Source organism: Mya arenaria, chromosome 1 (genome assembly GCF_026914265.1).
Source record: "Mya arenaria isolate MELC-2E11 chromosome 1, ASM2691426v1".
Lineage (NCBI taxonomy): Eukaryota > Metazoa > Mollusca > Bivalvia > Myida > Myidae > Mya > Mya arenaria.
This window is the reverse complement of record NC_069122.1, coordinates 36,046,693-36,071,967: the sequence shown is the minus strand read 5'-3', so window position 1 is coordinate 36,071,967 and position 25,275 is coordinate 36,046,693. Positions and strand designations below refer to the sequence as shown.

General features: G+C 34.2%; 1 protein-coding gene across 1 annotated transcript in view; it reads right to left on the bottom strand.

The window, feature by feature from the left end:
• LOC128226818 (uncharacterized) overlaps window positions 1–25,275 on the bottom strand; it is a 94,882-nt gene that overhangs the window by 63,936 nt on the left and 5,671 nt on the right. The window contains exon 2 of the mRNA XM_052936890.1: window positions 23,782–23,905. Coding sequence (XP_052792850.1) covers window positions 23,782–23,905 — 124 coding nt within the window. The remainder of the gene's footprint in view (window positions 1–23,781; window positions 23,906–25,275) is intronic.

The following is a 25,275-nucleotide window of genomic DNA, read 5'->3' as shown; positions in this document are numbered from 1 at the left end:
TGGCCCCTTGTCGGATGTTAACATGTCAATCTCGGATATAGAGTGTTTTTTCGCAAGTCCCACCAAAAACCAGTAGGGTCGGCGGTACTTTCCAGGTAGGGTCGGGTGACCCGAACCACACAATTTATTTTAGGCCCTATATTCAAAATTAGTGCCAGAACATCATTAATAACTTTCTTTAAGACTCTAAAAGAATCTAGTTAATTCTAAATAGTCTATACATATAATACATAGAATAATCTAGAACGTTCTGAAGAAACCTTAAAAAACATGCTCAAGGTAGCAAAGGAGAAAACATACTATTTTAATGAATCTAGCTCAACTTACAGTTAAGACCCAATACATTAACCATGAAGTAGTGAAGTTTAAATGCATATATATATATATATATATATATATATATATATATACACACATGTTGCAGTGTTATTTGATAAAGAAGTGCACACATTTGTCTGTGCACGTATTTGGCTTACTTAATTGATAGTGCAAATACAGTTTGTGCAGAAAGATTACGACTGTTTTCGTCCTCAATAAGCATATCTCGTTCTATTTTCTGAAACAAAATGATATTATGAGTACATCAAATTAACACAGATTGGTAGTTTGTTTGTAACGAGTTGCATGGAAAGTTTTAAGTGATATATTGGGTTAAATCAGTATTTCTCAAACGCTTTCGATTCATTTTGAAGCTATGATAGTTTTTAAATACACCTATTTCAATCAACCATGTGGCCGAAAGGGCGACGCTTAATACTAGCATTCTATGTCAGTGTTTGTTTCATTCATATATTTTACAAATAAAAAAAATTCATTTCAAATTATATATTTTTTGTACTCAAAACGAGAGCACAGACTTTATTTCAGTACGATACGAAATGACACATCATTGAATGGTAAAACTTAAAATGCCTGATATCAAATTACCAAAAGGATGGCCAAATGTTGATTGTAATCGACATGATCAAGTTATTTACATAAATATATGGAGATTTCTATAAAGTAAGTCATGAATAAACTTTATGTGTAAATATTGGAACAGCCCACTGGGTAAAGTTATGAACAGTTTAATGCAATCAGCGCAGCAAATTGGGTTAGAAAATAAAAACAACATGATTTGAAAGCGGATGAATTCCATAAATAAAATTTTCCCTCCTACTCTGGACATGTACTTGCCTGGTTCCATAACTTCATTTTAAATCTTTTGAAGAAGAAGTACGATTCATGCTCGTCTTCGTCTATCAGTTCTGTATATCTTGTCTCCGCCTCAAACCCAAATGCCTCCAGGGTTTTCCCATCAGGTTGTATCAAAACCGTTGTTGGTTCTTACCAAAGGAACGATTATGTTCGTTTAATCATTACAAAAAACAACAACAAAAACAAGGCGCTTAAGTTGGGTTATGTCCGGACTGAAGGAATTTAAACTTCGTTATAATTTTATTTCATTTTTAGATCAGTGCAGCGGTCGGTGCCATGTCAAATTATCTCTGACAGGATTAAAAAAACTGAAAAGAAACTGCCTGTAAATGACTGCATTCATAAAATAAACGCCGTCCAGCGGTGAATGCATTGTTCAAACGCCCGCCATAAAATTGTTATATAAAAAGGCATTGCATAGTACATACCCTTCGTCGGACACTCACCCTGGCACTGTTTTGCTGATATCTGTGTTGGATCACTTTCGTATTCATGACGAAAGGAGAACGCCCAACTTGAGTACGTCGTACCGAAATCTATGGCTGCAACCAGCAGTGGTTTCGACTGTTTCAAATAGAGATATTTGGAGAAATCTGCATCGAATCGTACAAAGCAATCTCCGTTCTTGTGAGAAAATGGTCTACCAAATAAATAATATCGAGTCTATTTGACAATAAGCTGAGGCGGATCAAGAATTTGATGCTAGAGAAAAAAGGATGGAGACCGCGGCGTACCTTTGGACCCTTTCCACATTGGCATTGCATAATATAGGTTTCCAATGTCGGGTTTTACGGCACAGAGAATGTTTGTCTGAAGTGTTGCATTCTAGTGCATACTTTACACATGAGTATTACAAAGTTTTAGCAACAAGATCTTTGAAAAAGAGCACACAAAGAGCAATAAAGGGGCAGCACAATCCTCAAACATCAATGTCATATTTCGTGTAAAAAGTGTTATTTATTACTAATTTCTTTTCGCACAATTGTAACGACAGCTTATAAAATCACTTTTGAGTCCATTTCCTGGGTAGACACCGGCGCGTGTGTCCATTATGAGGTTATGAAAACGGACTCATAATGTGATCTGACCCACATTCTCTTGAGCCAGAGACGGACAGCGTCCACAACACTTAATTCTACTATTGACTATTCATTTTTTTGTTCAATATCAAGTTTCTTCAATACAATCGAGCGTTAACTTACACGAAACATGTCAGGATCCCTTTGTCGTTATTGTCGTCGACTGGAATCAAATATAATGCGAACATGTAAATGGAAAAAATGTTTGATTATATTCCTGATTAGAATTACTTTTTATTTTTGTTTAGTCGTTCAGTCCTTTACTGTTTGATGATTTCATTTGTTTTATTCTTCCTCTTTCGATACACACTTTACTTGATAGGCAATACGACCCATTTTCTTTCACAAGCACGTATATTATTGATGAACAATTTCAAACATTGTAATTTTTTTTTTTTTTTTCTGTAAATTCAATTTACCTTTAGCGAGCCTTTATTTAAACTCCATCACTCCGGTTATTTCTAGTTCAACCTATCAAAATAGGAAGTAATTTTTGAATACATACCGAATTCGTTGAAAGTACCTGTTGACGATTTCTTGACAGAACGTCTGTCTGAGGTATGCGTCCAAACTTGCACTTTATGCTTTAAATACTGGCGCGGTACGTTGTAACGTATAAAATGGAACAAAAAGCTGCTGAAATATTATCCTTATGGCCTCTAATCTTATAGCTGATACTACCCAAGCGATATTTGTTATCTATTTATGAAGGCTAACCAATGAATTATCATGTGTTTATCTTTTTATCTTTTATTGGTTTGTTTACATCACTTTCGGTTCGAATGCACACCCGGCACACCCCACCAACTCCTCCAAATTAAATTTTCTTTCAATATAGGAGGTAAAGGTAATACAATACACACAAAATGCACCAATTCGGATCAGAAATTGTTATAATGTTCTCGGAGGTTACCCAAAAACCCCACTGCTAACACTTTTAACCAAATAAGTTCGATTCTGAAGGAGGGGCTCAAGTAAAAAGTGTTACACCCTTAAAGCTGCACTCTCACAGATATACCTTTTTTACAACTTTTTTATTTTTTGTCTTGGAAAGACCATTTTTTTGCGTAAATATCTGCAAACCAATAATTAAATATTGCTGACAAAAAATCCGATCGTAGATTTTCATATTTCCATTCGAAAATTAATGTTTTAAGGCTTAAACCGTTACTAAAACATATTTTTTTTAACTTAAATCTAAAATTTTGCGATCTAATTTTTGCCAAAAGTCTTATTTAACTGGTTTCCATGTTTTTCCGCAAAAAATCGATCGTTCCAAGACAAAAAGTAAAAAGCGTTAACTCAGTGAGAGTGCAGTTTTAAGCTACACCCCCTTTAACGTTATATCCTGGATCCGCTCTTGTACATTATTTTTGTTCAATTTTAGAACCACATTCGTTTTCTCTTTAGTACCATTAAATGATTGGTGATAATCATACTTTTGAGAGATTACATTTCACTTACGAAGTTTGTTTTCTGTAAGGAGTATTCAGGAGTATAGTTTGCTTATGACATTCTGATAATATGTTGTTTAGTGAAAAAAGGAATATAAGTTTTATTTGTCGACAATTGCAGCATCCAACCGTACATTGGTATTACTAAATAATAAAACATTGTTTTAAAATTACAGCCCACCAGTTAAATGCGATTTGAAATGCTTCGACTAAATTATGGCATTGATTTAACACGATGCACAACTTTCAGATACGACAGGATGTTCAGTGCAATTGGAAATATAGATAGATACATGTTTAATAAGCCACATGACCCGTGAGTAAAAAAACACACGATTTAACATTTAAAAATGACATAACAAGTGGAGCACGTACGTATTGTTTAAATTTTACGAACGATTTTACAGCTAACGAAGGACATGATTAGAGATAACGCTAAACTTAAAGGTGCAAGTCGACATCATATACGGAGAAGGTGTTCATATACCTAAATTATTACATAAAATGCCAACATAGTGCAACATAGAAATCTGAGAAAAATGAGCTTTTTACATATTGTACATTAACATACTTCAAAAACAAAAATATCGATCTTTAATACATGTAATTCAAAGAACAAATGTATTAATACATTAAATGAAATTTAAGGCAACCTATTATAACAAAAATAAATCAAAAAGGTTGTTTATCTTTGTAAACTTTTTCCAGTAAGGTTGAGCGGTATTATGTCTATATTGCTTTAAAGTTTTTATTCTGTCGCCGAGGTATGTTTTCTTACAGGATTGTAGTGCATTTGTATTCCGACAGAGCTTTAACAAGTAACAATATATTTTCATTCGAAGGACAAATGCGATATTTGTTTAAAGATGTTAAAAATATGCTTCTTTTTTGACAGCATTCTTCAGTAAACAACGGATTATTGCCAGGTTGTGTTATATTCGAGTTGTTGCATTATGATAAATAGAAGTAACATTGTTCATAAGCTTGGAATATTGTGATAAACTAGAATCTACGTCACTACCCGTCGAACAATTATTCATAAAAACAGTGCATTCAGTTCATCAATAAACACATCGGTGCATATTGCATTTATTGAATTATTCGTAAGATTAACTTGCCGTATAGTTGTGATTTAATGCTACAGAGTTTATCAATCTGTCAAAAACATTAAATCTACCGCTACTTTCTGGTACAACATAAAATAAACCGATAAATAAATCATTATCTAGAAAGAAAATATTGCCATACAACCGTATCAATAAGTGTCATCTTCACTTTGAAAGAACAAAACTTTTATCATTTACATATATATCTTTTACATAAATAATTTTTTTACCGGAAGCACGTTAAGAGATTTTACTTTTTTCCTATGTAAACAAAAATGCTAAGCTTTTTGTACATTTAAATTAATAGATTCATTATACCTTGTCTGAGTAAGCATAACTATGCCATTTTTATCAAATATGGAAATGATTTCAGGACAATGCAGTTCGTTGCAATATTTAGACACTAAACACTGTATATTTAGGACGGCTATTTTAAGGTTAACCTTCTCCTGCCATTCCTAGCCAGAGTCAGCACCTCCTAAGGCTACAGATTCACCAACAGGGGCAGAGGTAATGTTTTTACCCGGAGTATGTTGAAGGTTTTCAAGGCGCGCTGAAACTGACTGTGTCCGACGTGGACACGGCTTTCGCCGGGTCGTTGATCTAGGAGTTTGGGAACCATCCTTACCCCTCGGCTGGGTTTTAGACTTAACAGTTGTGAGTTGTGTACCATTTTGTTTAGGGGCGTCCCGTGTTTCCTAATGTTTAAAGAGTGATGGTACAACATTATCACGTGGCTGCGGAAAGTCGATCACCATGTCCTTCTCGTGACTATTGGGTCGTGCCGTCGGAAAAGGTTACATCAGGCGTAATTTGCGGTGTATTTCCGGTGGCATCAGCAGACGGTACACTCTCTGTCGCCACGACGTTATCTGACATAACATCAAGCGCAGTGTGAGGTGGGTTTCGGGAATAAAACATAAACATTTTTCCTTCAAAATGGATATACATCTCAGAACTGAATAACCCCGTTATGAAACTAAATGCAACAGACACATCAGACATTCCGTGATTGATTTGTTTTATTTCTAAACATTGTTGCATGATTGATTCAACTTTAGTTTGGTTAGGACATTTGAATTAAAAGTTTTAACGAGCGTACGACCTAAAAGCTTAAGACAAGGAACAACAGCGAGAGTCAGATACGAGTTTATATGCTAACTCAAACTAGAATTCCTAGAATTCCGCTTTTCAAATATGGGTCATCTTCGGACCATACTAAATGTACATACCACGTTAAAACTTAAATACCATGCAAAACAGGTCAATAAAACGCCTATTCTGTCGGAGGCGAAGCGCAGTGCAGCTAATGACATAAACATACAAAATTAGAATACCGTGATGTATCTAATGACGTTGACAAAGATGAAGTCGGACAAAGTAGTCCCTGTGTCTGCCATGTTAAGCAGCAGAAAATGTCATTGTCAAACATTTCCAATCTGAATATCTACTTCAGTGTGAATATGATTCATAGCGACCAAATATACTTTCGTTGATGTATGGTCCCAAAGGTGTTAAATGGAACGGACCTGAATGTTAACACAGGAAAGATTAATGGTAGTCCGCTAACATCACTGGAAAAATATTTAGTATACATAGACACTTGATTGACATTTCGCGGTTAGTTTAAGATTTTACTATCTGAAGTTGTTCTCTTAAACTGACAGAATAAACAATTTTAAATTTGAATTACAATGCCTATATTGAATTGCAATATAAGGCCGATTTAACGTCATGTTTAGTTCAATATGTGGATAGAAATTATTTCAAAGGAATATTTTAGACTTGGTAGAACTCTCTAGCAGCTGAACATAAGACGAATTTAATCCTCCTGATGAACACGTAACAGTGTCAGATGAAGTTTCATTTATTTGATCGTTATTTAAACCGTGTTGCACCGGTTTGATAAGCTTAGGTACTCAGGATTTTTAACTATGTATCTATTCGTTTAGAACTTCAACATTATATATACATTGTTTTTTTTTATTCTGTATGATTTTCATTTCATTAAGTTCATTATGGCTTTGGTATTGCTTATACATTTAAGTAAAATCTTTCTTTAAGAATAGATATTATTATTATAAGTATTAGGTTGAGTGCTGTTCAAAGCGGGTAAAATTTTTATTCCGGGCCCCGATGGTTACAATTTAAGTACACTACCCTATTTTTCATAATTGCATTATACATTCGAAACTACAGAAACAAAAATAGTAGTTTCAAGGTGAAACGAATCATTTTATTTGTCTGGCGTTTCAGGTTTGCAGCATGTATAATATATATTCCTTGACCTTTTGCTTTCCTTACTGTTCTAAAGTATGATGAAAATCCTATATCTGTTGCTTTGTATATGATCTCATATACCCAAAACAACCAACTATTATTCTAATTGTTTAGCAATTTTAATACACATGTGTATATTTGGATGAGAACACGTAAAATTACATATGTATGACATTCATACCCGTATTTAACATTGATATAAGACTGAATAATGTATACATATTACGGTATGTTTAGAGTTGTCTGAGCCATCAAATCCCTTGAACGTTTCTTAAGTAAATTTGAAGAAAAAAACGCAAATTAATGAGTCACATTATGGTTATGTAACGGTCACAATAGCGTCGTAGTCTACAACAGCCGTGTGACTTTATCAAGAACAGAAACTTATTATATAATTTAAGGAAAATCGTATTCCTTGGAGTTCTTCAAACCACACATTCTTCTTCTTAGAAGTCTAGCAAGCCGTATTCGAAGCCTCATTAACAATACGTCGTAGCAGAAAATTTAGCTCAAAACGTATTAACGTATATAATTCAGGAGAAGACGACGAATAGATATTTGAAAAACAATAAGGAATCAGGTATGCGTCTGCGTCCTAACCAACAGTTCTGGTGCTCAATTCCAGATGCCTTCAGGGTTTGTATGTTTGTGGTATGTTGTGTAACTCACTGTATTAGGGAGTCATATATATTTTTTATCTTAAAATAAAATGTCAATGAGTAAAAACCATAACTTTGCTTGCAATATGTATGAAGATGACCACCATGATGAAGGCTACGATAGCTTGAACGTCAGGTTACAATTCTTAAAGTCAAACAACGTGGTTCAAGTTAGACCTTTCTAAATGCATTTACATACGTTTGTGATGCAAACAATTTTGTTTTATGATCGGCTAAAACGTAAACCTGCTTACCATATATCATATTGAAACAATATGTCAATTCAAAATGTTTTGAAGATATGTTTTTGCCTATGGGTTTGCTTTTGTCTTACTTTCATTTAGATTAAAACACAAATTGGCATCTGGAGTTCGCATGGTGCTGTATAAGTATTCTGTGTTATCCAAGTTCGGTTTAATCTGAGTCTATTAAATAACAAACACGTTTCAGATACCATTTCAACAAATATTTTGACCTACTTTAATTTATTTCTTGCCAACATACGAATCATGTCTAATATTCGTTGAGTGTATATGGTTTGACCCGGCACAATGACCCTGTTTCTGGGTTAAACTTACCTAGCACCAATTTGTCTAGACGATAAACATTCAGGCCACTTGATTAAGTTTGGACTCTCGTATGTTATATTGTGACTTTATGAGATACTTCTAGACCAATAGTTTTTAGAATTAGAATATAATTTATAGCGTTAAAAGGGTCTTATAAGGGTTTGATTACGATCCTTTTAAAGATGTAAACTGCTCGGAGACAAATGATGGCCAATCAACTTGCTCCTTCGAAAGTGGACCACCAGATGAAGCCATCGGGAAGTCAAGCAAGATGGCATTTCCGGTAAACATGCACCCCCACCCGGTGCGCAAGTAGTTACGGTAGCAGCCGGTCCTATGATAGGAAAGGCGCCTTTTATATATGGACCACCATCATTGGGTACAAAAGTCCAAGGTCAAAGCTGCGTTGACATATCTGATGAAGATCTTGTACGAGATATGGGATACGATTCTGAAGATGGAGATATTTTGACGGAGAAAGAGTATATTAAACTGTTGAAGAAAAGGAGGGCGGTTTGATTGACGATCAATTTAACAATGGAACCATAACATCAACACCGGTAATGTTTCAAGATCAATTCAACAACGAGACCACGAAATCTGCACCTGAGATGTTTGAAGATCAATTTAACAACGAGACCACGACATCTGCACCTGAGATGTTTGAAGATCAATTTAACAACGAGACCACAACGATCGCACCCGATATGTATGAAGATAGTTCAGAAGAATATTCTGATAAACATTCCGAAGAGTGATCAAAAAAGAGTTCAGAGAAGGATGTTCATGATCACGTTTTTCGCTTATATACCGTTCACTTATTCAGTGGGTGATATCAAACATATTAAAACTAATGTTCTTTCATTTTTGTCAAAATGCAACAAACGATTAAAACATATACAGTTGCATACACATGCATGTAGCTTTAATCTAACAAACATTCATATATTATATTTTATTATATTATATTATATTATAAATAGTACGAGAAATAAAAACATTCAATACACTTACATGGTCATTTTACCTTTTTATGCAATACGAAATATTGAAATATTTAAGAAAGACAAAATAAGTCAGGAACTACAGATTATAAAAATTATTTGTTTTTTTTTAAATTATTTTACCTAAAGTGTATAAGGACTAAATGATTATAAAGGTTTGTGAAAAAGTAATCATCTATCATATTCAAACCCTCACAAATGGTATTTTAACATAGTTTTATTCAAACATGACATATTATACTATATTCATAAAACAACAAAGTCAGAAATATACTCGTGATACATGATCATTCGATGTTTATTTAGCTTTGAAAAAAATACTCGGGTCAGTATTCATAAAAACGTTTAAGGCATTTTCTAACTAATGTCATTTTTTTCAGATTTTGTCAAAAATACGTTTATACATTTTTAACATAAACAGTGAGTAGTTTAAATAAAGTAAATGAATAAATAATTTATAAGAAAATATGCAAAGACATATTATATGAAAAATAAGAAACTTAACTTAGAAAATGACATAAGTTATAAAAAAAAAACTTAAGAGATTGTGTGAATACTGGCTCTGTATTACTGGAAGCTGCAATAGCTGGTGTAGTTTGAACTGTTGTTTAGTCACATCATTTAATGAATATGGCGACATGTTGATGCCTAGAACTACACAATGCTGGAGCAAATTCGCGTGGATAATGTCCCCCAAAATTAAAGAATGAAAACATGTGAGTTAATTGATTGAATAGTCAGTCAGTTCAAATACTCTCGTATGTGTTACCGCCGTCGGTGTTGATCACATTGGATTTCTTTCCCTAAAAACCAGAAGAAAAAGGTATCAATACTAACTAATAAAGAATTTAATAAAGAAACTCGACCACTATCTAAACTTATTGCACTATTCGGGGCTTAAAGTTAGGCAGATTCATTTAGGTATTGACCGGGGTTCTTTTGATGTTATCTGTGTTCGGTGTGTGAATCTCTTCAAATATATCCTATGCATTAAACAATTTGCCTTTGAACAGGGTAATCGTAAAATTCGGCATTGGATATGTCCTTATAGTTTCCATTGATATAAATCACACCGATGTTTGTTTCAAAAATTAAAACCAGTACCATTATATGAAGCCGAAATTGAACTAAATATATTTTGCCTATGACAACCACTTCACACAGTTTATTCGTTTTTTTTTTCTTCTGACGACAATCGAGACGTGTGAGCTTTCATTCCTTGAAAGGCCGCAATTTAGCCTAGTTATCTTGATTGATTGTCGACAAAAGTTTGATACAGAGTTAATTCTGGTCAATACAAAAGTCATAAAGTCAAAACAGCAACTGTGTTCTTTTAGATGCCACAGGTAATGACAATCGTGGTCAGAATGTTTGTCTCGACATTAAGTCGGACAAGTTCAAGACTGTTTCATTTTTGTCAACAGCGTTTTACTATGATAACCCTTATAAGCCGATGCAGCACTAAACATGGCGGCGTATGGGTCATACATGGGTCCCGGACTTCCAACAGGTCCCCATTGTCCGATGTCTCCTTGTTCTCCTCTTCCACCATTTGGCCCCTTAAGACCCATTTCCCCTCGTGGTCCTCGAAAGCCAGGTTCACCCATCGGACCAGCTTCTCCATAAAATCCCACGTCACCTGGAACGCCGGCGATTCCCTGGATGCCTTAGAAATAGACACGAGATAAATGTAAACAATACAACATTTATCTAGAGCTATAAGTATGATACAAATGAGATAAACTTATTTTAATATTTTGATTTGATTAAGATTTGAACAAGCTCAGTGTTTCGCAAAATAACATTTATGATAGCCAACTAAGCCATTACAAGATTGTTATGCAATTTGCACTCATCCGATGTGTGATTAAGCAAATACGTACAGTTAAAAGCTATAGCTATTGTATATAACTGAAATATGTTGTCATCATAAACAGCTGCTATATAGCACAGAAGTGTAAAATTTTGAACTAAAAAATAAGAAAGTTAGTCATTGTAACTAATTATATCCAATGGCAAAACTTAACTAGTGGGGTATGTTACTTGCTACATATTTTAAATCTATATAAGGTACTCCTGAATCATTTGACATTTTTGGTTGCTTTCAGTCGGTTTTGATCCAGTTTAGATGTAACAATGAATTCTGTATACTACAAACATAATTTAATTAAGCATACCTGGCATCCCCCAGTCTCCAGTCATCCCCACATTATCTTTGATGCCTGGAGGCCCGGGCATACCAATAAAACCCACATGACCAAGATACCCAGGAGGGCCTCTAAAACCATGTTTGCCATTAACACCAGCCCAGCCTACGTCACCGATAATCCCAGGGATTCCGTCGTATCCAGGGAAACCTTTCTCACTTATCTCGCCCGGGAAGCCGACAAAACCTGTAAGTAATGAATATACACGAAATAAGATTGCACAATTATAAAAGACAAAAACAATTAGGAAAGGAATAACTTCTATAATAATCGTTCCTGTGTCTGGTTTAAAGGCTATTATTTTGAGTGTTTCCATATACAAGGAATACTAAGGAAACATAACTACCTTAATAAAAAGACGATCACTTAACAGCAACGACATGTCAAGAACAGGAACAATTGGCCATCCAGAACTTCGTTGAACCTTTTTAGTTGATATAACTATTTATATACAGTTTTAGGTTGTAGTGGTATCATACATTCATAAAACTTTACTCAAGATTTAAAGTAACAAATCGGCTCCAATACCTGGTGGTCCGGGCCAGCCAGGATGCCCGTATGGACCTGGTGGGCCGCGTAAGCCTGGGTTTCCACTGGTGCCTTTGTGACCTTTCTGACCTCTAGATCCGATTCTGCCTGGTGGACCTTGGTGTCCAGGGGTACCTGACGAGCACAAAATAGTCAGAGCTATCGATGATGCAGGATGGTTAAATTTAATTTAAAGCCATTTTAACGATGTAAGACCGCGAGCACATACTATTTAACGAAATTGAATGCACATATCACGATGGAAGACCGCGAGAACATACTATTTAGCGATACTTTATGCACATATGATGATGGAAGTCCGCGAGATCATCATATTAAGCGATACTTTATGCACATATGATGATGGAAGTCCGCGAGTACATCATATTAAGCGATACTTTATGCACATATGATGATGGAAGTCCGCGAGTACATCATATTAAAAGAAAAAATTAATGCACATATGATGATGGAAGATCGCGAGTACATAATATTCAATGAAATTTAATGCTCATATGATGATGGAAGATCGCGAGTACATCATATTTAACGAAATTCAATGCACATATGATGATGAAAGATCGCAAGAACATCATATTTAACGAAACTTAATGCACATATGATTATGAAAGACCGCGAGTACATCATATTCAACGAAATTTAATGCGCATATGATGATGGAAGACCGCGAGAACATCATATTTAACGAATCTTAATGAACATATGATGATGAAATACAACGAGTACATCATATTTAGCGAAACTTAATGCGCAAAGGATGATAGAATACCGCGAGTACATCATATTCAACGAAATGTAATGCGCATATGATGATGGAAGATCGCGAGTACATCATATTTAACGAAATTTAATGCACATATAATGATGAAAGATCGCAAGAACATCATATTTAACGAAATTTAATGCGCATATGATGATGGAATACCGCGAGAACATCATATTTAACGAAACATAATGCACAAATATGATGTAATACCGCGAGTTCATCATATCTAACGAAATTTATATGCACATTTGATGATGGAAGATCGCGAGAACATCATATTTAGCGAAAATTAATGCACATATGATGATGGAAGACCGCGAGTACATCATATTTAGCGAAACTTAATGCACATATGATGATTAAAGACCGCGATTACATCATATTTAGCGAAACTTAATGCGCATATGATTATGAAAGACCGCGAGTACATCATATTAACGAATCTTAATGAACAAATGATGACAAAATACCACGAGTACATTATATTTAGCGAAACTTTATGCACATATGATAAGGAAATACCACGAGTACATCATATTTAGCGAAACTTTATGCACATATGATGATGAAATACAACGAGTACACCATATTTAGCGAAACTTAATGCGCATAGAATGATGGAATACCGCGAGTACATCATATTTAGGGAAACTTAATGCACATATGATGATGGAATACCGCGAGTACATCATATTTAGCGAAACTTAATGCGCATAGGATGATGGAATACCGCGAGTACATCTTATTTAGCAAATCTTAATGCACATATGATGATGAAAGACCGCGAGTGCATCATACTTAACGAAACTTAATGCACATATGATAATGGTAGACTTTAGGATACATTGAAATCAGTGAGCTATATAAAAACGTTTTATTGATATTATTGTATTTGATAGTTGGGTTCCTCTAAAACAGTAGTTTTTACCTGGGGGCCCGGCTTGCCAACAAGAAGTCCAAGTCTATGATCAACTACCCCTCTCTTACGTCGGCTAAGAACTGAAAAAGCGAAGCAAAAGTTAGTCGAATGGTAGATTAATCTGATTTAAAACCATAGCATTACCTTAGCTCTACCGTTAGCTGTTCAGTGCGCCTCCCTCAAATTTATTGGTAAATGAAAAACAACATAGAGCATTAACTACTAAAAGTAAATCCTGGATGGGAGGTCCTCCGCGTGGAAGCACTAACTCCTTTCAAAATAAAAAAGTCTCGATTTGATAGATACTGTTCATTGCCATTAACTAAATATAGAGCATCGCCAATGCCACCTAGCATCGGCCTTTAAAACGGTAATCATTATGACAAGGATCTCGTAGGACAAAGACAAAAATAAGTGAACTACGGACCGGGTACGAACTTACAAAGTAAGGATTGATTTTGTACATAGCACTTAAGGCCAGTTGAAGTGAAATGAGGACATATTCTTGACGAGAGCCTGCGGTAGAACACAATCATATTGATGGTGGTGATGTTTTTTTTAAAGAAAGACACAATGATGTAGTTTTTTTAACAGTTTTGGAAGGTGTGCGTTATCCAATCTTGAATTTGTGTGCGAGTATCTGATTCAATGGAATGTTCTGTTCATTATATTTATTCTAATACACACTCCATATGCCTTCCCCCATCCCCTTTATCCATTGCTTCACAAACATACAGCAGTATAACGCACTGGGCATTAAAATTCCGTTTCATTATCTCATTAACCGGTTGATTTAAAGTCATAGAGAATGTAGTTTCTGTTGTTAATTGCAGACATGAACAACGAACGCTCCACCTCACATACGCAAGCATCATATATGCACACAATTGTACCTTGAAAACATATCTTAACGCTTGATTTAAATAAATTATCATAAAAATCGATAATAGGACGAATGCATTCGGAACTCCTCGGCCATTTTCGCGAAAACAACCTCGGATGTATGCCGGTACATTAGTTTAAGTTACTACGCGATCTACCTGCAGCGGACTTACACATACCAGTTTCTGACTATGTAAACCGTCCACATACATCCGAGGTTGTTTTCGATAAAAATGGCCGAGGAGCTCCGAATGTTAGTTTCGAGAAAATTGGCCGAGGAGCTCCGAATGGGACGAATAAACAGATTCTCGTCACATAGGTGTTATGTCCCGTCATTAAACGTCTTTGTCTTTTATCAGTAACGATTGCTATTATTTCTGGTATCGAAAGTTTCGATTAGTTAAACTGATGAACTGTGCATATTTGATAAGTGGATTATCAAAAAGAAATTCCATCAAAGACTGAGGCATGGCATATCCATGACTGACCCGGTTGACCTGTGTAACTGGAAATGACGTCATCATGAACTAAGCGAAATAAGAAAAAACGTGAATAAAGTAAAAACATGAGATATCGTTGTTGACTCCGGTATTGAACAACAGTGCTATCACTTCGAAATCGTCTCTGTGAATCTTTTATCCATGAAGCGGGTTGTACACATAAATATCAGTGCACGAACACGCAATTCAAATTCCATTGGTCGTAAAACTCATTACGTATAAATATAATAAAAGCAATATTTTTTAGAAAAAAATAAGCACACTTTGGAACAGTTCACTTTTTTGTGACCATGACAGTTTAATGAAAAAACACACGATATAATTACTTTCAATTCCGGTAAAATTAGTTCAACGCACGTTTGTCGCAATACGTCTTAATCAAGGTAAGAATAAACAATTGCGGTAGTGTCATTTTTTCGCCTTTATCAAAGCATTCCCCTAAATCCATAAACATACGCAACAGACTCATGAAAATAAATAACCGCCTTTTAAAAGATATTCCAGGAGGCAATGTCCACCTTTTATTGCCGTAAATGAACTGTTTTTTCAAACCGAGGCTTCTGTGTTTATTACTAAGATTTCGTTTCATGCTTCGCTTCAAAAGGATCTCACTTCCATAACTGATAGTAAGATATGTTGTACATTTGATACAAGAAAGAAAAACAACTATAACGTTCTACCTTTTTCCTTATTCCGTTTTACTTCCACCATATGTTGTTCAGGTGTTTCTATTTTCAGTTTCCATTCCTGAATCTCATGCTCTTCTTCTGATAGTTTTTCTACTAAAGCTGTAATCTTTGCTTCAAACCCTGTCGATACTGTATTAGCATTTTCGATATTCAATGAAAAACTCCCGCATAAATAAAACGAAAACAAACTAAACGGCTAACAACACACTACATATATCCATACTGAGTGCTTGCGTTTGATCCAGTGAAAGAGAACAAGTAAACTAAATTGCTGAAATAAATAAGTCGGTTAAATTTATATGGGAATATAGATGCTTTGATGTGGCGTTTAACGGAGAGGCGATCGGTATCTTAGGGAACTAATTCGATGTGAATCTGCGAGGAATTATCCCATTCTTAAATTGAGCGTATGTGGAAATTTAACTTTGAAGTTGTGTTGTCTTAACCTTTATATACACTAATGTAATAACACTTTTTTATTGTTCGCTCTATGGCAACATTGGTCGGGATATATATAATCAATAACTTTATTGAAAGCCTTCAACATAGAACGTATGGACAGTATGTAAAACGTTCGACACATCTACACTTTTATTCATCTAAACTCATGTCACAAGTACATGACAAAAACATGAGAACATATAAACACATTAAGTCATTGCAAACACTATATACATGAAAGATAAAAAATAAATCAGTAAACATTTTATGTTTCATTATATGAGTAACATTTAGATAATTACAAACGTCAGCTTACTTTTATGCAGAATAAAGAGTCAATCAAATATTTACCAAGGGTGGAACACATTATTTTACATTTCTCAAACTAAAATAAACAACAATATGCTTCAGGAATTTACATGATATAATTAATTTGATATTATTATCATCAGGTTTGGTCCGAAATAGTTCTGAAGTTTTATACATTTGTATAACGATATAATCGTCTTTCAATAAATATGTTTTCTATACTCAGCAAAATAGTTACATGTAAAACCTGGTGTAATACAAGATTCAAGATTCAAGATTCAAGATTTATTTACAGAATATCCAGAAGGCCATAGCCCATGTGGACAAATATAAAAAGCTGGTGTAATACGTCACCAATACAGTTTTTATCGCAAAATCTACATCTTTAGCCATTCAGTATTTGGAAATTCATGACTTTCTCTGATATAAATCATATCATTTTTAGTAAATATAGATGTGATTTGTTTTAACCATTGGAGTTTATTCTTTGTAATTTTATTAACATATACATATATCTACAAAGCATCGCATTCAACACAGACACTGGAAGTTTTATACAAGTCTGGATTATAAGAGTGTCACCAATACATGTGTGTCGATATCTATTTTTCAATGGTTGAATACCACTTTTCTATAATCCACACAATCACTTCTTTTAACATTTTGTGTACATGTTCCATTGTTTTGTTCTTTTTCTAATACATAATTACCACCATAACCCATCCTCTTATTTCAGAAAAAATGCAATTGATTTTACAGTAATCAGTAGATAAACATATATGTCTTCCTTTTTACTGAACAAAATATAGTTTTTGTTGCTTGTAAACAATACGATCTTTAGCTTTACAAAAAATATAACCTTAACATTTAAACTTAGACACTTCATCAATTTTGTGAAGGTAAATCAAAGTAAATTATTATCTATGTGAGTTTGTTTTCATAATTTCCAGTTTTACAGAGACTGAGAACGGTAGTCTTAAGTTTACATAATCTTAGCCATATTAATAACTAAGTAAACACTTTCGAAACACATCAGCTATACAGTTTGTGTAACACACAGTCTATACTTCATAACACAGATAATTCACTGCCGCCTAAAGCTCAAAATGCAATCAAACACAACAAAATTCAGTTTAAACAATTTGTGTAACACACAGTCTATACTTCATAACACAGATAATTCACTGCCGCCTAAAGCTCAAAATGCAATCAAACACAACAAAATTCAGTTTAAACCAGGAAATCGATCTTCAAGTGATGAACCTTTCTTGTTGATTTTTCTGTTGCCTCAACGTCAATTTCTGTTCCTCCAAAGATGAACCTTACAATTACCTCTCTGTCTTTTCCGCTGCGGGAAAGAGGGATGGTAAGATTCCCAACACAAGTACACCCTGGATCTGTTGTATACATGGGGTTCTTCTCATACGTAATAAAAATGGGAAAGACAATTGAGCTTTGGTCTGATTCTATACTAACATAACGCCGTTTAAATTGGGTCTCACCAACCTTTAGTTTCTGTCCAATTTCTATATGCTTCAAAAAAATATCGGTGCATCGGGCTTTTCCTTCATAATATTTCTTTTTGGTCACATCGTGTTTGGTTGCATCGAAAGGAGAGGTCGTTTCAACACCGTAAGTCCGTTGGCTAATACGTTCTTTGATAGCTTTTGTGTTGTGCCCAAATATTACAGCCCCTTTCAGTACTGCCAAGCTTGCTTCCCGTGGAACAATTCTTTTTAGAGCTCCGAACTCTTTGCTCACAGCGTATTGAAGCATAGGCGATTCGGAAAATCCACCTACCATCAAAATAGCTTCTACACCCCTGTTTACTGGCAAGCTTAGAATGTTCTTCAAGTGCCCAACAGTGCTTGAAACACATGTTTCGAAAAACCGTCTGGCAACGCTAGCGTCGATCTTGACCTTTTCGTTTGTCATTGACACCTTATAACAGTAAAACAGATTTTTGAAGAAATCATGTTTAATTAATTAACTGTATTTTCTTTTTCATTGTTATATTTATGTATTGCCTGATCGTGAATGATAATGACTTGCATATTAATACATAATTGAAAAGAACAAACAATTCTTACAAATTCATTTTACGACAAAATATATAAGTAGACACCATGTAACCGTATAACAAGTATCAAGGATTTACCGAAGAGGCGTAATACGTGTTCTTGATGAGGTCACACAAGGCTCGTCCCTGTCGTTTCTCTATCAAGGTACACAGGGACAGAGGAAGGGGTATAATCGTCTTGCTGTCCTTGTCTGGAGAAATGGACCGCTTCTTGTTCTCGAATCGACGAAACAAATCAATGAAATCGTACAAGTGGTTTCGCTTTAAATCGCCCATGGCGTCGAACCCTGCACACGAAAATAATATTTTGTGTATGATTTACGAACTGTAAAACAATGATATTAAGAATATTTCTATTCATTTTTATTGAAATGCTATCAAAATTGTGGTCTGAGCTTTATCAAACTTGATCACACTTCAAATGGCAACAAACTTTTGGGTTAAGAGTTGAATTTATTCTTGGAAAGTATTTCTTGAATCGATTTTTTTATTAACAATAAAGTCAATCTTCATTTATGTTAAGCAAAATAAAAATCAACTTTTCTCCAAGACAGAATGACCAAATATATTAAGACTTTTAGGATGTCTTCTTCAGTTTATATGAAACCAAAATACGTAAATACAAATAAATAAGTTTTTGTTATTGAATGAATTACCATACTGTTCTCAATCTTTCTCAGAACCTTTCTTCTGAATCACTGACGATGATTTATGCTGGTTCAGTATAAATGTATGTTCTAAAATACCATATGCGTTGTTTAAAACATCATCTATGTTACCTGCAATGTCATTGATGAAACCTTTGAAGGCTTCGTCGACCTTAGTTCCACCCCACGCACCGCCGCTCGCCTTGTACAGTTCCTTTACCTCCATCGAACGCAACACTCCATGGACGGTGATATCTATTGTCCCACCTTAAGTTATAGAATATTTCTATACATTGCAACATGCCATTATGTTTTCACTTAAGAATGTAGCTCCTTAAGGTATACGAGACACAAATACGCGGATTCTGGATGCCTAGTGACCCCAAAAAGTGGTATCATTCTAATGGGATTTTAATGTACCGCAAGTATATGTAGACATTATACTGTACATCGTTTTACAAACACGTTACTTTCACCTCTAAGGGCTTCAAAACTGGTCATTGCACGTCCGATTTTATTGTTGTAATTAAGAGCAAAAGAAAAAAAAAACTTTAACCAAAATTATCAATAAAGTTGTTCATTTAAGATGTAAGGAATTAGTTTTTAATTTAACTTATTAGTGAATGGAGCTATCCGAAAACTAACTTATTTGTTGGCCGGATGTTTTAAACGAAACCACCACCAAACGGAACAGAAGTAGGAAATTGAACCACATTAATAAAAAAATCTTATACTCGTTATTTATTTTTATTACTATTACTACTGCTAAAGGATTATATGGCTTTGCGTAGCATGAAAACATTTTGTCAATTCAAGGTAAATGAGGTTCCGGCTTCGCGATTATCTGAGCATTGACAAATGTATTTATACACACATGAACCGCCTTTTAAAAATATTTAATGTTTACAACTGAAATACCATGCACGCATATAAGGAACGAAAAAAAGGAGTGTAAATATTACACAAATATTCTACAACATGTTCAAGTACATCTACCATTACCACTGCTTTTATTCCAGCAAAAATGTTTAAATTTTATTTAAACAATGCATATAGTATGCTAACAGACTCTTTCGCGTACTCCTTAGATCAGTTTTGTAAGCTCCGTTTGAATAGAGGGGTTACGGAACCTGCTGTTACGAGTACGATCTACCTGATTGCTACGTACATTATCCAAAAACATACCAGCGTGTATTTTGTACCTAGAAAACATGTGAAATATTTGATGCACATCCTATTGGTACAAATATGCTTGTGCAAGGTGAACTGCAATGGCATCAACACAATCCCAAGAGAGAAAAATTATGTCAGCCATCCCTTTGCGTAAAAAGAGAGGGTTTGCAAATGACTTTAAATGCCAACATCCAATTATACTGAAATCGGTACGTATGAGCAGTGTTCGACTAACTCCTTATGATAAGGTGCGTTACATTTCATTATTTGATCAAATATTAATTCATGAAAAGGTATTTAAAATGTCCTCACGTATACTCGAAGATACTTCATAATATTACTCATATTGCTTAACTCTCCATTCAGCTACCAGTACAGATAGAAATTGCAATTGCTTAACACGTTGTATTTATGCTTAAATAAAAACTCGCTTTGTACGAGCCTATTCAAACCGGTTTTAAAGTTCCCATGCCTTTGGTATCGGCAGGACGTTTTAAATTTGTACACTGTACACATGGGTGTTAAAAACAAGTTATCGCCTAAACGTTCATATTTAAGTAACGTTTCGTAATCTCTCCAAGTTGAGTGCAAGTAAAGGACATAAGAAAGAAATATTTACTCTAGGATTCATATTAGAACGGATTAAAGCGAAGCTAAGACAAAAGACACATTTGGTTGTACGAAAACGATACTGAGTCATGTTGGAACAGTATGTGCAGGTCCGGGGCTACTGTTTTTATGGCATCTGCCTGTTATACCTCCCGCATCCAACACCAGATATCTCTGTCCAGCTTTCGGTATGCCGAGCGACGTTTTATTTCCGCTTCGTTCAACCGGTAGGTGGCGACAAAACAATGACGCTGCCTCTGGTTCTAGAGCAACAGTGAGACTTGTTTCTTCGATACCAGCCTTCAGGAAAAACGCATATTAGTGAATGTGCTAAAGCACTAAACATAATACAATTCTGCACGCATTGTACTTATATTCAAAATTAATGCGTTGCTCAACGTTGATAATAATATTAGATAAAAATGTTTATCATTCAATATATTCGTACAATATACCGCATTGCCCTATCGAAAAGATAAAGGACGACGATAAATCAGATGTTTTCAAAATTGATCAATGAAAGAATACAGTGTATTTTCGATCTATATTTACAAATTATTTAGAAATTTTTCCTTTCTTAACGAAATGCTTATAAATACATATCTCCTCTCATGTCCCCTGCATACCACATTGTATTGAGTGTTTTTGATAATCGATTAAAAGTTCTAAAAATACTCAAATTGTGTTAAAAGCTCTTTATCATTTGTCTATTTATCGTTTATGGCTTTTGAATACCTGTTTAGCGGCTTCTCTCATAAACTGTTTGGCAGCATTGTCCCAGATTGCTGGCACAGTCAACACCCAGTGTATCTCATTCTCTCGTATTGTGCCAGAAATTTTGTCGTTTGAAATTCGCCAAAGGTCGTCCTTGAGCCATCTTCAATTCATTAAAAGTAGTATTGTTTTGTTCTAGTTATTAACATATTCAAAAATGTTAACCTGCATTAAAGAATTCTACTTTAAATATAAAGATTTATTACGACTCGTCTAATGTTCTTGACAGATATACACCATATGTTTTGTTAGATATACATCGTACGTGTTCTACATATACGAACAGATATAAACCATAAACCCTTGACATATATAAACCGTATATTCTGGACAAATATAAACCGTATATTCTTGACAGATGTCAACCGTTTATTTTTGACATATATTTATCTTATATATCACTGCTATTGATCTGTTCTATCAACACCCCGAAATCTTAAGATCAATTGAAAGTGCAGTTATTCAATGAAGGGCAGATATGTGTAGTAAAAAAAAACTAATAATATGTTTTATATAGTTACGTCGACCGTACACAATAGAGAAAGAGAAACTAGCGAGAAACTTAAAACAACAACAACATTTATATACTAGTTGTTTTACAATTTTAAAGAATAAGAACCATGATCCTTGCAGCCACCAGAAAAGCATCCTTTCATAATATCCCCTGTACATTTAAACATCGCTCAATATAATTCCACCCAAAAAAATTAAAACGTAATTCTTACATGATACATTAATTTAATGCAATATAATTGTTTACATGTTCTAGCACCGGTAAAACTTTTATAAAGACTTGTTAACATTTTAATGAACGTTTATTTTTCCAAAGGTTAAAGTTAGAGAATATTTTCCTTACATACAAAATAAATGCGAGAACATCATCAATAACTTTCTGTAAGACTCTATAAGAATCATTTTAATTCTATGTTTTCTATACATTTAATAAATAGAAAAATCTAAAACTTTCTGAAGAACAAAAAAAAAACATGCTAAAAGTAGCAGAGGAGAAAACATACTATTTTTATTTTAATGAATCTAGCTGACTTTACAGATAAGACCCAGTATATTAACCATTAAGTAGTGAATTTTTAATGCATATATTCAGGTTACAGTGTTATTTGATAAAGAGGCACCCACATTTAATATGTCTGTGCAACTATTTGGCTTACTTGATCGATAGTGCAAACACAGTTTTTGCAGATAGATAACGACTATTTTCGTCTTGAATGACCATATCCCGTTCGATTTTCTGAAACAAAATGAGAGTACATCAAATTAAAATAGATAGGTAGTTTGTTTTAACGAGTCGCTTGGAAATATTTTAAGTGATACATTTTGTTAAATCAGAATTTTTCAAACGCTTTCGATTCGTGTTGAAACTTTGATTGTTTTTGGATACAGCTATTTCAATCAGCCATGTTGCCGAGATGTTGATGCGAAATACTAGCATTCTATGTCAGTGTTTGTTTCATCGATATATTTTACAAATTTATAAAAAACTCATTTCAAGTTTTAAATTTATTGTACTCAAAACAAGTGGACAAACTTCAAATTAATACATTACGATATGACACAATCATTGAATGGTAAAACGTCAAATGCCTGATATCAAATTACCCATTAAGTTTTGCCTAATATTGATTGTAATCAACATGATCAAGTTATTTACGTATGGCGATTTCTATAAAGTAAGTCATGAATAAACTTTATGTATAAATATTGGAACGGCACACAGACTAAAAATATGAATATATTTATTATTAACAGCACAGTAAAATGGGTTAGAAAATACAAACAACATGATGTGAAAGCAGATGAATTCCATAAATTGAATTTTCCCTCTAACCTTTGGCATGTACTTGCCTGGTTCCATAACTTCATTTTAAACCTTTTGAAGAAGTAGTACGATTCATGCGCCTCTTCGTCTATCAGTTCTGCGTTTCTTGTCTCCGCCTCATAGCCAAATGCCTCCAGGGTTCTTCCATCGGGTTTTATCAAAACCGTTGTTGGTCCTTACCAAAAAAATGTATATGTGTGTTTGATAATTAAAACAAAATACAGTACGATTAAGTTAGATTATGTTCACTCTATGTTATGGAGAAATTGATGAAAATAATAATATTGAACCAAGTCTGTACTTCGTCATATGTTTATCTCCTTTCATTTCTTTTAATATATTTCAAATTAAGTGCAGCGGCTCAAAGTCATGTATATATATCTCTTAAAAGACTCAAATAATTGAAAAGAAACTGCCTATAATAACTACTTTGAGCAGGTGCGAGTAAATTCTTAAATCTTATTGGATAACACAACCCATGTGATATTCATTCATTTCCCAATGAGCATTCGTGTATGCAAATCAGCTTGTTAATCTTCATAACCGGGCTACTTTCTATTTACAACCTATGGCGTCACGTCATAGTAGGAAGTTGCTTACATGTGCATTTTCCTTCTTAAAAAAATCTGGGGTTAAAAAAGCAACAACTGAACAATAAACCTTTTAGAAATATTGCTTTTGTTTTATTTTTTATTATAAATGACAAAAAATTGATTGCGGATCACTGGAAGCTGAAAGTTCGTCTACAGCACAGAGTAAACATGGCGGATGATCTGTTAGATTTCGACTTGCTTAAAGATATTTTGGGTAGTTTTGAGTTGTTTGTGCCGGAATTGAGTGAGGAAACTGCTGCTGCTGCTGCTGAGAGTTTTCCAGAAATTGAAGAACTGATGAACATTTCATTTGATGATTTGCCTGAAGTTACAAATAAAAATGAAAGTGAAAATGTAAGATCTAAGTCAACAGCTTAACGAAAATAATGACATGCCGACAATTCAGGAATATAAACAACAGGGCAGTAGATTTAATGGTAAAACTATTGTCTTAGGTAAGGAATAATGGAAGATACATTTCAGAGTTTAAAAAAGTCGCCTTTATGTAAATATCTTACACGAAAGGTGTTGTAAATCCGCTTCGAAATGGGATAAAATGAGGAGTCGGCACCCATTACTGGTCACATCGTTACTAAATATAGCTCCTCGTGTTTCCAAGACGATGATGTATCCATACACGTGGGAAGGTTACAAACTACGTGGAATTATCGAGTGATGAATTGCGGTTCTTGGATAATAGCAAAATGAAAATGATCTTTTATTTTTATGGTTGTTATTATAAGTATTGAACATTAGTTTTCTGCGTTTCATTGATGTATAAAGTGTCGGAATCAATGAAACGCAGTAAAATTATGTTCAATTCTTAAGTAAATTCATAAAAAAACGCCGTCTAGCAGTAAATGCAATCTTAAAACGCAAGCAATTAGATTTTTTTATATAATTATCATTACAAACCCTTCGTCCGATTCATGTTCCAGCAACTGTTTTGCTG